This window comes from Parasteatoda tepidariorum, chromosome 10 (genome assembly GCF_982258835.1).
Source record: "Parasteatoda tepidariorum strain Cologne lab strain chromosome 10, Ptep-v5.0, whole genome shotgun sequence".
Classification (NCBI taxonomy): Eukaryota; Metazoa; Arthropoda; class Arachnida; order Araneae; family Theridiidae; genus Parasteatoda; species Parasteatoda tepidariorum.
This window is the reverse complement of record NC_141764.1, coordinates 25617946-25631996: the sequence shown is the minus strand read 5'-3', so window position 1 is coordinate 25631996 and position 14051 is coordinate 25617946. Positions and strand designations below refer to the sequence as shown.

The following is a 14051-nucleotide window of genomic DNA, read 5'->3' as shown; positions in this document are numbered from 1 at the left end:
GAAGTAAAGCCCTAACTTAATAGATTTTTTCCCGGTAATGGGACATTCACTCAAGTTCTAATGTATGCTTAGGACTGTTTCATTTGTCTCATTAAATACAGTCGGACTTCTATTTAACGAACTTCCATTTTGCGAATTTCTCTATTTTGCGAATTTTTTCGAGGAACCAAGAACATCTTGGAAATTTCTTCGTAAAACAACCTTCAAATAGTGAGTGAATTTTCGATTTAACGAACTTTTCTTTGAGATCCACTTTCCTTATTTCCCAAATTATTTCTGAATATTTTACACCCTTGTGCAAATTAATTGAAACAAACTTTTGGTTGGACCTTTGCAGCCTATTGACGGTATGATGCGTTCTGAGCAGTACATTACTATTCTGGGTAAAAAAAGTTGTTCCAGAGTTGAAGAAACGATACCTCCAGGATCAACAGGATACCAACAGGATTTAGCTCCTTGCCAGACGTCCAAAATTGTCAACATATTCATGTCTGAGAATCAAATTGAGACATTGGAATGGCCAGGGAACTCTCCGGATATCAACCCAATTGAGAATCTCTGGGCCATATGCAAGAATCGCCTATTAAATATGGACTGTACAACTATGGAGAAGCTAATCACGGCGTTAATTCATGTGTGGTACAAGGACACAAATATTATAAATGACTGTAAAAAATTAGTGGAATCCATGCCGAATCGTGTCCAAATGTTAATAAAATGTCGTGGAGATCATATTATGTACTAAAAATTTTTGAGTTTGTATAAATTTAAATAAAATAGCATTTTCTCTTAGTTTTCTGAATTTATTGAGTTTGTTTCAATTAATTTGCACAAGGGTGTAAACTTGTTAATGCATTTTATGGGGGAAATGACTTTAAATTGATTTTCGAAGCTACTTAACTTTTAGGGAAAGCATTAAAATCCCTTTCCCTTTTTGTTTGTCTTTCAAACGAAAAACTTTGACAAAATTAACGGATTTTATCAGTAGAAATTAAACTTAAGAACGCATGTGGTAATGTATGCTTAAAATTATTTTTATAATAAATGCAGCTACAATTTTATGCATAAATTTAGCTCTTTTTTAGTTGAAAATGTATGTAGCATGATAGTGTAACACTGGATAATGCTTTGCTCTATTCATGCTTTCCAAGCAGATGTCTTTGATGGTTAAGATTTATAAAATAAATAGTAGATATTAGTTTACAAGATAAAGGTGTATCAATTGCTATTTTAATTATGTTTATGAACTTAAAACCTGTTTTGTATTGTTTAAATATTTCAAAAGGTGATTTTCTATTTAACGAATTTTCCATATAACGAATTTTCCATATAACGAACTTATCGGGATTTAGCGACTTCGTTAAATAGAGGTTCGACTGTAATACCTTTTAGCGGTTTTATTTTATTTTATTTTATAACCTTCGTTGAACAACCGACCCAATTTAGAGCTTGCGACTACTGGTGTTCCGTAGCCTTGTAATTTTGAACACTATCCAGAAGACAAAGGAACTCCTGGATCAAGTATTAGGAGAAATTTGCCTTCTTGGAGAACTTTTTGATGGAACTAAGATGCATTTGCGTTGCACGGAGAGAAAAAAATCCCGAAAACCTCCCACACTTAACCTAACGGCAAGGAGACTGTAATACATGTTCCGACTACCACTGCAGATACTTCACACCAGCGCTGTGGTAGGTACGGGCTGGGTGCGGAATTCGTCCTTAATATTCGAATCCGGGTCACTTCAATGGGAGGCAAGTGCTCTATCCTTTGAGCCAACATGGCTCCTTCTTTTAATGATTATAGGTGGACAGAGAAAAGTGCGCTAAAACAAGAGGATAAAAACACTAGAAAAAATTAAACAACATTCCGAATCGAATCGGACGTTATATATGTATATAAAATTCTTAGTGAGGTGCTTTTTTACGAAGTATTTTAGACCTTTTTCTATCAGGCTTTTTTCCCGGAACATGCACCAAGGGACCAATATTGGGATGTCTGGATTTTTCAATATAGGTCCCAGAGTAGCCTATGTTCAATCTCCACCGGCTAAGCACTCCCCGTGTAGTAAATGGTGACTGGTGCACATTAAATTTGTCGGATCACAAAGTCCTCCATGTTCTCACAATAAATCATACCTCACTGAATTGGATATCGACCGTTCTCTGGTTCGGTTCGAAACTACGATCTGTATATGAATGAATGAATAAATGTATGAATGGGTTCGCACTATAAACAGACTGTGACGTGTGTGTAGTTGAAGTCGTATTCTTGGCCATAGATGGCGCCACTGAAAAACAAGAAACGCACCCTCTACCTTAAATTCGCTTGCTTTCACCAAGTATGCTTGTTGACATGGGCAAGTTGCATTAGAGACAACAACAACAGAATAGCTTATATAGGGCCAGTATAAGGCTTATATTGGCTGAATAATAAATATAAAATATCGGGTGAATCTGACAATTCTATATAGGGAAAATATAGGTTGTAAAATTGTAAAATATCGGGTAAATCAGACGACTCTATATAAGGCCAATATAGGTTGTAAAGTGGCTGTGAAATATCGGGTGAATCGGGCCAATATCGGATCTATATAGAGCCAATATCGGAAAATAACGAACCCTTATTGAATTAAGATTAGTGAATATTGATCCAATGAGAGCCCAAGTAATTTTGCTGCTAGGATAATTTTAGCAAGAAAAAACTTTACCTAGCGGGAAAAAATGTACCATCAGAAAAAATGTTTCCACCTAAATTTAAGAAATTAATGAATAAAAACAAAAGATTTTCTAAAGAAGGTTCAGTTACCTATCGAGGCACTATTTTGTACTGGTCGGAAAAATAGCTCAATGAAAAAAGTGGTCAGATACGCTTAGTATAATTAGATATATTTAGTGTTAGCTACCACTTATAAAACCTTTAGCATGGGCCCGCTGTAGATCAAAAGTAGGGGGGTTTGAGGTGAAGACTCTACAATTTCGAGACCAATGGTATTGATATTGATTGTTGTAATGTGATCATCATTGCGTAAAAGCCGCCTTTACTTCATAGACAAGTAAGCTCGTACCCATCGATCTAAAGCTCTTCATGCTATTGAGATTTGCTCCCCTGACTTTTACACACACAGCTAATTTTTTTTTAAAAATTACATTTAAAAGAATTTTGCGAAGAATAATCTATCATGATATATCATAGTGGATACAAATTTCTAGTTTCTTCAAAATAAATTTTACGAATTAAACAATCGTGTTACCAGTCTTTATCTTTTTGTAAAAAAAGGACACGTTTGTTTCCGAAACGGGAGCCTTACCTCCCAACGAGTAAACGACCAATATAAAGGGTTTTTTTACATTAGAAGGCGTTGTCCTATCTCATCTTATACAATTTCTGCGTTATTGTATTCGTTTTTTTTCTAAGGCTATATTTGTCTTCGTTGCCTGATTGTTGTTATTTTTTTACTTATATATAAAAATATACACGCATTAGATAAGATAGCCAGGAATGGTAGTAAAGGTATTTCTATCCAAACATGGTAACAGCGGCACCTCTTTTTTATTAAAAATTCACATAAAATATAAATTTATTAGAAAAAAATAAGGTAATAAGTCTAATATGAGCTATGATGGTACAGGGGATAGAGCGTCCGCTTTCCAATGAGGTGGCCGAGTTCTAGTCCCAGCGATGACTGGTCAACACGAATTCCGCATCTGGCTTTCACCGACCACAGTGCTGACAAAAACTATCCGCAATGGTAGACGGATCATGGGTTAGAGTCCCTTTGCCACCAGGATAACCGTCGGAGGTTTTCCACTCCATGTAACGCAAATGCGGGTTAGATTCATCAAATAGGCCTCCACGAAGGCAAATTTCTCCCAATACTTGACCCAGGAGTTTTCTTGTCTTCTGGATTGGGTTCGAAATTACAAGGCTACAGAGTTGAATATTAATAGTTGTAAACTCAATAGGTCGGATCGGTTGTTCAACGACGGTTATAAAATGTGAAATGAGTATAATATGTGAATATTACAGCAAATTTCAGGCTATAACCTTCGTTAACTGATTAATTTTGATTAGAACTAAATTTGTTTTGAGCCTGGTAGAATAAGTCAGCTGTTCCAGAATGGTGTATTGATGAAGAGTTAAAGGCCTTCCGCGAGTTAATATTTTTTATAACCAGTAACGAGTTTTGAAACCTCCAATTCTATTTAGATCCAACCTATAATTCATGATTCATTTAATATTTCAGTTGCCGTTGAGAAATTATTTCAAGTAAAATGCAAATGAAGTAGAAATGTTATTTTTTTTAAAAAGAAAATACAATATTTCTAACAACAATATATTAGAACAAATTATGAAAAGAAAAAGCATTTATAAAATATTGCATTAGTATTTCTTATTGTGCTTTTCAAATCAAAGAGAAATAGCTAAATTTTCTAATGAAGAAATGTTTCCTTAACATTCATTTTCAACCTTTATAGAGATTCTGTTAAGTTTTTATTTTGAAGCAAACCATAATTCGTCCCATTTTTAAAATTTAATTTAATTAAAATGTAATGAAAAAAATTTTTTTGATAATTTATGGTTACGTAGAATTTAAATAAAAATAAAATTAATCGCGTAAAGATCTTTACTTTTAAAAAGGAGTTAAAGACTTCAACGGAAATAATGCATTTTTTACTATAAAAAAGTTCTCACATATATTTACATGAGTAAAATACCGATTTAAATTTTCATAAATGTACAGTGAGCAAAAAAAAGGACCACCCTGAATAACTTTTGATCTGATATCGGATCTTCACGTTCTAGGGCTCAATCGTAATGGTTCGAGGGGGTGACCTCAAATATGCTAATTAATGAGTGTGGACGATATTTTAAAGTAAGAAATCGGACACAAAAATGCAATTTCTCTGGATAAACATACTTCTTTCCAAAGGATTCGGATTTCTAATCCCCAATAGGTAGTCACAGTCAATAGAGGGTAGTCCCAATCTCAAAAATATGGTCCCCATAGTTTGGTTAGGAAAGTGATCCAAACTTTGGTCCCCTTAATATAAATTTTACATTTTGCGTATTTTGCCGTAATTCCAGAACTTTTGAAGTGAATTGAAAAAATTCTGCGAACAACTATAAAATTCGTTTGTCTAAAGATAATACCACGCAACGCAAAAGATAAATTTCAATAAATATTTGTTATGTTTTATTTTTAACAATATTAAAAAAAAATTCGAATTGTAAGGTGTACAATTTTTTACATCATTTTAAAGTATCTAATTTTACAAGGCAAAATACAAAATTTGAACAAAATCAAATTTTAATTGCACGACTTTTCTAACATTCAATAAATAAATAACGTTTTGAAATGTTTCTGTTGTTTCAGCAAAGACCTTACTTTCACTTTCACGAGTAGGTTATGTGCGGATTATCTAGGTAGTTTGCAGACTGCTTACGTAATTTTTTGAAATGAAATAATATTTTTGGCACATTAACGACTTTCGTATAGTTATATTTTGTTTCTATAATTCTATCTACTAATTTGTTGATTATTTTGAATTATGTAAAATTCCTTAATTATAATAATATTTCAAACCTTATGATACTTGTAATTATAGGTTTTAAAATGATTGATTCTATTAACTAATGTGTTGATTATTTTATTGAAGTAACCTGCTTTTTTAGATAGTAAAAAATAAATAATTATTCTTCACATATCGAAACATTTCTGTTTTTTCAATAAATATCTTATTTTCACTTTAATGAGCAAATTATATCTGAAGTTTTCAGACTACTTAGGTAATTTGAGAAAAAAAAAACAATTTCTGGCACTTTAACGGATTATCTTAGTGAATCTGCTCATTCGCTAGATAATCTGCAGAATAAATATTTTCGACACTTTACTCTTCGTTCAGGGGGCAGCGAATTGTAGAGCAAGCCCCATACATTCAAATACCAGTCCTCGTCTTAAAACTAACCAAATCTAACGAGCAAAGAAGTTTGAACACAAGATTTATTTCCTTTTTTATTATCATTGTTTATTGAGAATATATTTAAGATTTTACTATTGTAGGAAGTGGTTAAAGTTCTATTTTTATTGCGCAAGTTCAGTGTAAATAGTTTAAGTATAAAACTATAACTAATAATAGTTTAAGTATAAAAAAGATAATACTTTATAGACAAAAGAGGTAAATTCATGTTACTTCTCATCTAAATTTAACTTTATTGGAGCTAGTATTTTTTTTTTTTTTTGTTACGTCAAAACATCTACAAACTTACTTTACCTCATATTGCGTAAGGAATGTTATTATTTCTGAAGTAAAGTACCACGATTGCATTAGCTTTCAACATTCTAAAGTGGTTTTGGTAATAAAAGAAACTTTACTTTAAATGCTGAATATTAAGATAATATCAGTCTTTAGTTTTCGAAGAAGAAAAAAACTCTTCTTTTTCTTACCTGATTTCTGAAAGTTTGGACATTAAGCAATGATTTGTTCATGAATTCAAATAATTTTGATTAAAATTTCATTTGAATATAAATAGCTTGACTCCATTTTCCACCGAAATACAGAGAACTCCGATACTAATAATATATATACGACTTTGATTCAAAGCATTAGAATATTCACTTTTCTCATCCAATAAAAATAAAATACTTTATTTTTAAATATCACATTATGCATATTTGCAAGCGATATTTTTGTGAGGAATCTATTTTCAAGCAAAAATAAATAAAATAAATAAATAAACTTCAAATTATTAAATTTTTTTATTTAATTGGTCTAAATTATTAAAATATTTACAATAATCTTTGTTTTTAATAATTTTACGAGTATATTAGGAGAATTTTAAATTTAGTGCAGACGACAATTTGCAGAAGACTTCTTTTCTTTGTTTAATGCTTGAAATTTGTTTTTAAATAGGATGTTTACGCGATATTACAGAATAAATAAAACAAGTTAGTAACTTAGATTTACAAGGTAAAAATCAACAATACATTTTAACTTAACTAAACTCCAAGCGTATGCAGAATCTTACAACAGTATTGGAAGAATGAAAAGTTTAGAAATAATTGTGGCAATGGTGAATTCGGTCAGAGGCGACAAAAAAGCTGAAGACTATAATAAAAAAATAATCGATTCAGGAGTGTATGATATTTGCATGGGAAATGGAAAGAAGGAATTAATATTTTTAAATCATTTTCATAAATGTAAGTTTTAATCTTATGTCCAAGCAATAAAGCCACTTATGACTGTAAAACAAAAGCTTGTAAGAATTATATGGTACACATCAAGATTGCTATGGAACTTGGGCGATTTGAAAACTATATATTTAGAGACGAAAGTATTTTCTATGTCTCGTTTGGCAATCGAGTTCAAGTTTAGAGAATAAAACAAAAAGCATTTAATAAAGAGTGCCTGAAATGTTTAGTAAAATTTGCTGTTAGTGTAATAATGTGGAATTGCAGGAACACACACGGACCTGGAAAGGTATGCATTCTTAAAGAAAAAGTTAATTCAGATATTTATGAAGATATTCTCAAGAACTATATGATTCCATGGCTAGAAGTCTCGTTTAAGGATGACTTTATCTTCCAACACAATTTAGATTCACTTAATTGCATCAAAATTAACTAAAATCTGACTGGAGTGGCATTAAAATTACAATACTAGATGTGGCAAACTAATTCACCAGCTTTTAATCCCATTCAAAATTTATGGAGATATAGTAAGGAAAGAACTGAAAGAAGTTACTCTTGCAAACAAAACTGAGATAAGTGGAGAGAATTTAAGTCTTCTTGAGCTTATGCGGACAAAAAAGACCGCCAATAGCGCTTATTTGCCATGATCAATGATAAAGGCGATGCTATAAAATGTTAAGTAACTTTTTTTTCGCCATTTATAATTTATTTTCAGTATTCATAATTGGATATTATAATATTTTGGATCACATAAAATTTTATTCTAATATTTTTGCTTTTTTTCCCAGATACAAATTGCGTTTATAAATTACGTCAGAAATAAATTTTTCAGAATTAATTTGTTCTTTATTTTTTAAGTTTAAAAATACTGTGAAATATATAAATTTGACTAGTTAAACTTATAAATTAATTTAAGTAAGTAAAAAACAAACAAATGAAATAAGAGATTTTTTTAATTCGAATAATTTTTCAATTAATTATAATATTTTGAATCAGTGCTTTCTGAGTCTTCATAAAAATTTTAAAAAAATTAACAATACGTAAAATGCCACAAATTGCTAATCAACTGCTTTAACACTTTTTAATATTTAAAGAAAAAAAAACGTTTTGAACTGTAACCAATCACTTATTAAGTCAATAAGAACAAGGAAGGTATTAAAACTAGTTTTCACTTAAAAATAATTTAAAAAATGTTCACTGAAAAATAATTTAAAACTAGTTTATTTAAGAATGAAACTTTTCTAGTTAAAAAAGTTTTTTTCCCTTATACGTGCAAATAATATAATTAAACTAATGTTTCCAATGCAAATAATGTTTTGCTTTTAATTAAATTTTACTTGATAAAATAGTTTCATAGGTAATATTAATTAAAACTCCTAAACGCAATGTTTGTATAAGTAAAAAGTTGGTTGCAAAAATTATTCTGACAGGCAATTTATTAATTTAATAAATATCGCAGCAAAAAAAGTTTTAAAACAAATATTTGAACTTAAAATGATTAATGGCAGTTATTATTTAACACAATTTTTAACGCATTGGCAAACTAATATTAAATTAAAACTGAATCTCCTTATGTTCTAATCACCTAACAATTCTTTTTCTTTTTTTTAAATTAAAGTGCGTTTAAACTTTAACCTAAAATCGATTAAACTGATATTAATTACTTAACCTGCATTGTAACGATTTATTTTTATCTAAAATTTATTAACTGATTAAGTTATGAATCTTACATAAATTTTTTTTAAAAAATATTAATTTTAATCATAATTTCCAAAATGGAATTGGAATACTTTCAAAACAACCACATTATGATTCTAAATAATAATTTCAATTCAACTAGCTTCAATTATTTGAATTGCTCGAATTTAATTTAACTGAAAGTACGTATAATTATGCTTAATCAATGAAATTTGATTTATAAGAATACATCTTAAGAAAATACGCATATAAATTCCAGAATTCAATATATATATATATATATATATATATATATATATATATATATATATATATATATATATATATATATATATATATATATATATATATATATATATATATATATATATTAATTTGACCATTGAAGTTTGACTAACTTCCATTCCACTCTTTAAACTAATCAAATTCAATTAAATAAAATATAATAACAAATAAGGTTGAATTTATAAAAGTATAAATGAAAACAAACATTAAGTTCAAATGTAATAAGAATAACTTTCTCTTTTTGAATGACTAAAATTTAATTAAATTGTGAAGTTTTTTTTAATTAAAATTTAATTTATACAAATTCGTATTTAAATACCTAAGAAAAGCACATTAATTTGAGAAATAATATTTTGCAATTTTTTAAAGTACAAATAGTTTTTAATTAATTATTCATTGATAACATTTAAATGCATTACCTGATAATAAGAACATCACTTATCGAAAATAAATGATAATATCAAAAAAGCAAGCGATAATAAATAAATAGCGATAGTAAAAATGAAACCGATTAAGAAAAATTATGATTAAATATGATAAAACACAAATAATAGTGCAAACGAAATTCAACACTAGATAAAAAAAAATATATGAAGATACATAAATAATAATTGCATAATACTACAATAGTAAATGTGAAGTACTTACAACCAACCAAGAGGAGATACCGGCGTTCTAGATGCCATGCTGCATGAGAAAAAGAACAGCAGAAGATGAAGATACAATCCTCGCATTCCGACTCGTCACTTCCGGATCGTCAGGTATCAGCCAAACGATTGCCAAAGGCGCGCCGGCGCTCTTTATAGTATTCCAATGGTATACGTGACAGTTCCTCCGTAGGCAGGCTTTAAACACCTGCTGGGCCGAAATCATTTCGTCAGTGGTCCGCGCCTCCGATGAGCTGACGCGCGTTTTTTAAGAATTGCGTGGAGGAAGATTTCGGATTAATGGATAGCGGCATCAAATAAACATGAATGAGAAATTAATCCCGCCAATGAATGCCTTGTTGGTTTTTTTTTTCTCCTTTTTTTCTGCTGTGAGTATTTATTTTGCATTCGTTTTCTTTTAGCGTGTGGGAGAATTTGTTATGATGGACCTCATTATTTATTGATAATCGCGTGCGGAAGTTCTTGATTTATGCGCGTTAATTACAGATTTGTAAAAATGAAGATTAACTTATTATTTTCATTATTGCGCTTTCAACTTGAATTATGTTTCAGTGATGATTTTGATTTTTTATTCTTTTTATTAATAAAATATTTATTATTCGACAAATAGAGTCATAGAGGGCACTTACGATATGGGGTTACGCAAAAAAAAAAAATTATTATTATTATTTAAATATGGCATAAATTTATTGTTAAAATTGAAGAAAAATAACCATAGATGAATTATTTGCAAGTGTTTAAAATTTATTTATTAATTAATGTTTATATTTTATTTATTAATTAATGTTTATATTTTATTTATTAACTAGTGTTTATATTTTATTAATTAATCAATGTTTATATTTTATTAATTAATTAATGCATATATTCCATTAATTAACAAATGATTATATTTTATTTATTAATTAATGTTCATATTTTATTCATTATTTAATATAAACTTTTCCTTTAATAATTTATGTTTATCAATAAAAGCAATATTTTTTGGTTGGGCTAATTAAGTAATACATTTATTTAGTTATGCTTATTGTTAACATAACTTAAAAATTAATAACAAAGATACATCGAAAATAAATATAAAATTACTTACAATAAAAGGATGTCCGTTAAGAAATCTATTAAGTTAAATATATAGTATTAATAAATTAAAAATAATAGTAACAGAACAGCGTACACTGTAAAGACTGGTGTAATATCTCTCTGAATCTGATGTTGAACAACCCAAAAAAATGATGTGAAGGAGCACTTCATTCCGGTTTAACACCAAATCGAGTATTCATATATGATTTGAAGGATGTAATTCAAATCTAAACACTTATAATTGAATAATCTTACACCAAACTCTCATGCTTTTACACCTTACAAGTATTATTTATACTTTTGAAAACACCAATGTTGGCGTGTTTTGAATTTCAAGAAACGCCAAGTAGAATAAAGCAGAGTTGGCCAAAAATGTAATCGATTACATTTCTTGATTACAGTAATCAATTACTTGTAATCATGATTACAATTTTCAGAAATTTTGAGTACAGCTGTAATCATGATTACAATTTTGATTACAGTAATCAATTACTTGTAATCATGATTCCAAGTAATTGCGATTACAAGTAATCACAACAAAAACGATTACGAGTAATTATGATTACAAGTAATCAAAATATATGATTATATGTAATCATGATTACATGTAATTTGATTACATGTAATTATGATTACATGTAATCTAAATACACGATTACAAGACTATTGTATTCTTATAAATGATTATATTTTACAGTAGATAGTAGAATGTATTTTATAATGATACATTTTGCACGTATTAATATGTACTGCATTTTGTACGTATTTGTATACGTACAAATGAATGTAACTAAAATGTATGTACATATGATTTTATCTAGTGCATATGTTCAGACATTTTAGTTTCACACACATGTACATACACTTATATTGTAGGTATAAAATATATGTACGTATGTATATAGATAATAATTACGTATGTATGTGCAAACAATAGACATGTACATTTATACACAATGAATATATGCATTTTATGCAAATATTTGTGTATGTAAAATGTATATCTATGTTCATGTACGCATGTATATACAAGTACTTATGTTTGTACGAAAATACATACATTGTCTGCACAATGTATGTCCCATGCATGCATGTGCAATTTATTTATGAACAGTATAATATATGTATGCATGTACAATATAGGTATATCTGTAGGATGTACAATATATGTATGTATACATGTACATGATATGCATGTCCAGTGTATTTATGTACACATACATAATATTTTTATGCTCAATGTATGTATCCAAATATGCATAATGCATTTGTGTACGATTGTACGTACATTGGGCGTATTTATATTTTACATATATTCATACATACATTCGACATGCATAACGTACGTACATACACACATTTGAGATGCATATATTGTACAGATGTATATACATATAGCGTACAGATGTATATTCATATAATGTACATATGATGAAATGAACATATAATGTTCATATAATGTACATATGTGTGTACATATACAGTACATATGTGCATAAATATATTGGGCATAATTCTTTCGTACAAATTTTACATGTGTACATGCATGCTATCCCTATCTATGCATATGGTGCAATGTATATATGTCCAATGAATGTATCCACACATGTACAATACACGTATGTTCCATGTATGCATAATGCACGTACAATACATGAATATGTACATACATTGTACATACATACATTGTACATATAATACATGTACATACATTGTACATGCGTACATACATTACACATATACATATGTACATTACATTTATGTCTAAATATGTGTACAATGCAATAAATAAAATGCATGTAAGTTAACTTTTAATGACTCAAGCAAGTTAAATGACGAAATCAAACGATATTTAAATTTAGTTTTCAGCTTTAATTGTTCTATATCATTTTGAAACTCTCTGAATAAAAAATTATTTTCAGGTATTTTCATGAAATGTTTGATAATACAGATTTATTTTTTTCATAAAATAATGCATGATTCATAGAAATTTTTAAATGGTAAGAAAAACGGTAAATTTTATGTGTGGAATTAATATTTAGAAATTCAAAATAAAATTATCGTTTGCTTTCTAAAAAATATGAGGTCGAGTTTCATATGCCTTAGAATAAATTTTAAAACAAATTTTAATAACTTTACTCATATAATTTTTTTAATGTATGCACAATGTATGTGTATATTGTAATTACATATATTTAAATGTGCGCATGTATTTGTACATTACTTGTAATTATGTACATGTATGCGTTGTATGTACATGCGTACATTGTGCATATAACTATTTTTTTTGTACATCCATGCAATACATGCGCATTAAGTATTAACAAAGTATGTAGTTATACAAGTACATACGTAAGTTGTACATAAGTACATACTTTGCGTGCACATATATCGATGTACATATAAATATGCATGTATACATGTACGCATTTTATTTACGCAACTATGTGCATATATTGCACCTTTAAGTAACATTCTTACATATTGTACGTACATACGTACAATTTTATATACATACGTACATTGTATGTACGTGCTATTATCGTAAATTTATACAATATATGTACTTAAGTACATAAAAGCATGCAAACGCATAAACATTATTTTCATATACGTTCATACATACATTGTCTATGTATACAAAGATACAAAACATTGCCTTTTTGTACAAACTAACATACATTCGTACATGTATCATAAATGCATAATTATATGTGCTAAGTATATGCGCATTGCATTAAGTATATTACAATATAATTATGCATATTGTACGCACAAACAACGTTTGTGCATACGTTGTATTTATAGGAATCGCAAATTGTACGTTCATGCGTGCGTACATTCTATGTACATAAAAATATGTAAACACATGAATACTTACATAAAAAATTTGACTATAGTATACAATCGTAATAACTTGTAATCGTATAGTTTGATTACAAGTAATCAGAATTACATGTAATCAAATTACATGTAATCATGATTACATGTAATCATATATTTTGATTACTTGTAATCATAATTACTCGTAATCGTTTTTGTTGTGATTACTTGTAATCGCAATTACTTGGAATCATGATTACAAGTAATTGATTACTGTAATCAAAATTGTAATCATGATTACAGCTGT

The 14051-nt window shown here is 28.6% G+C and overlaps 1 protein-coding gene across 2 annotated transcripts in view; it reads right to left on the bottom strand.

Moving 5' to 3' along the window:
* LOC107449252 (protein Wnt-11) overlaps nucleotides 1-10036 on the bottom strand; it is a 28082-nt gene extending 18046 nt beyond the window's left edge. Inside the window, exon 1 of one of the 2 annotated variants that reach the window (XM_043046640.3) lies at nucleotides 9822-10036. In XM_043046640.3, coding sequence (XP_042902574.2) covers nucleotides 9822-9907 — 86 coding nt within the window. In that variant the 5' untranslated portion in view covers nucleotides 9908-10036. The remainder of the gene's footprint in view (nucleotides 1-9821) is intronic. The other variant, XM_087153500.1, reaches the window with a different exon arrangement.
* Between the last annotated feature and the right edge of the window lie 4015 nt (nucleotides 10037-14051).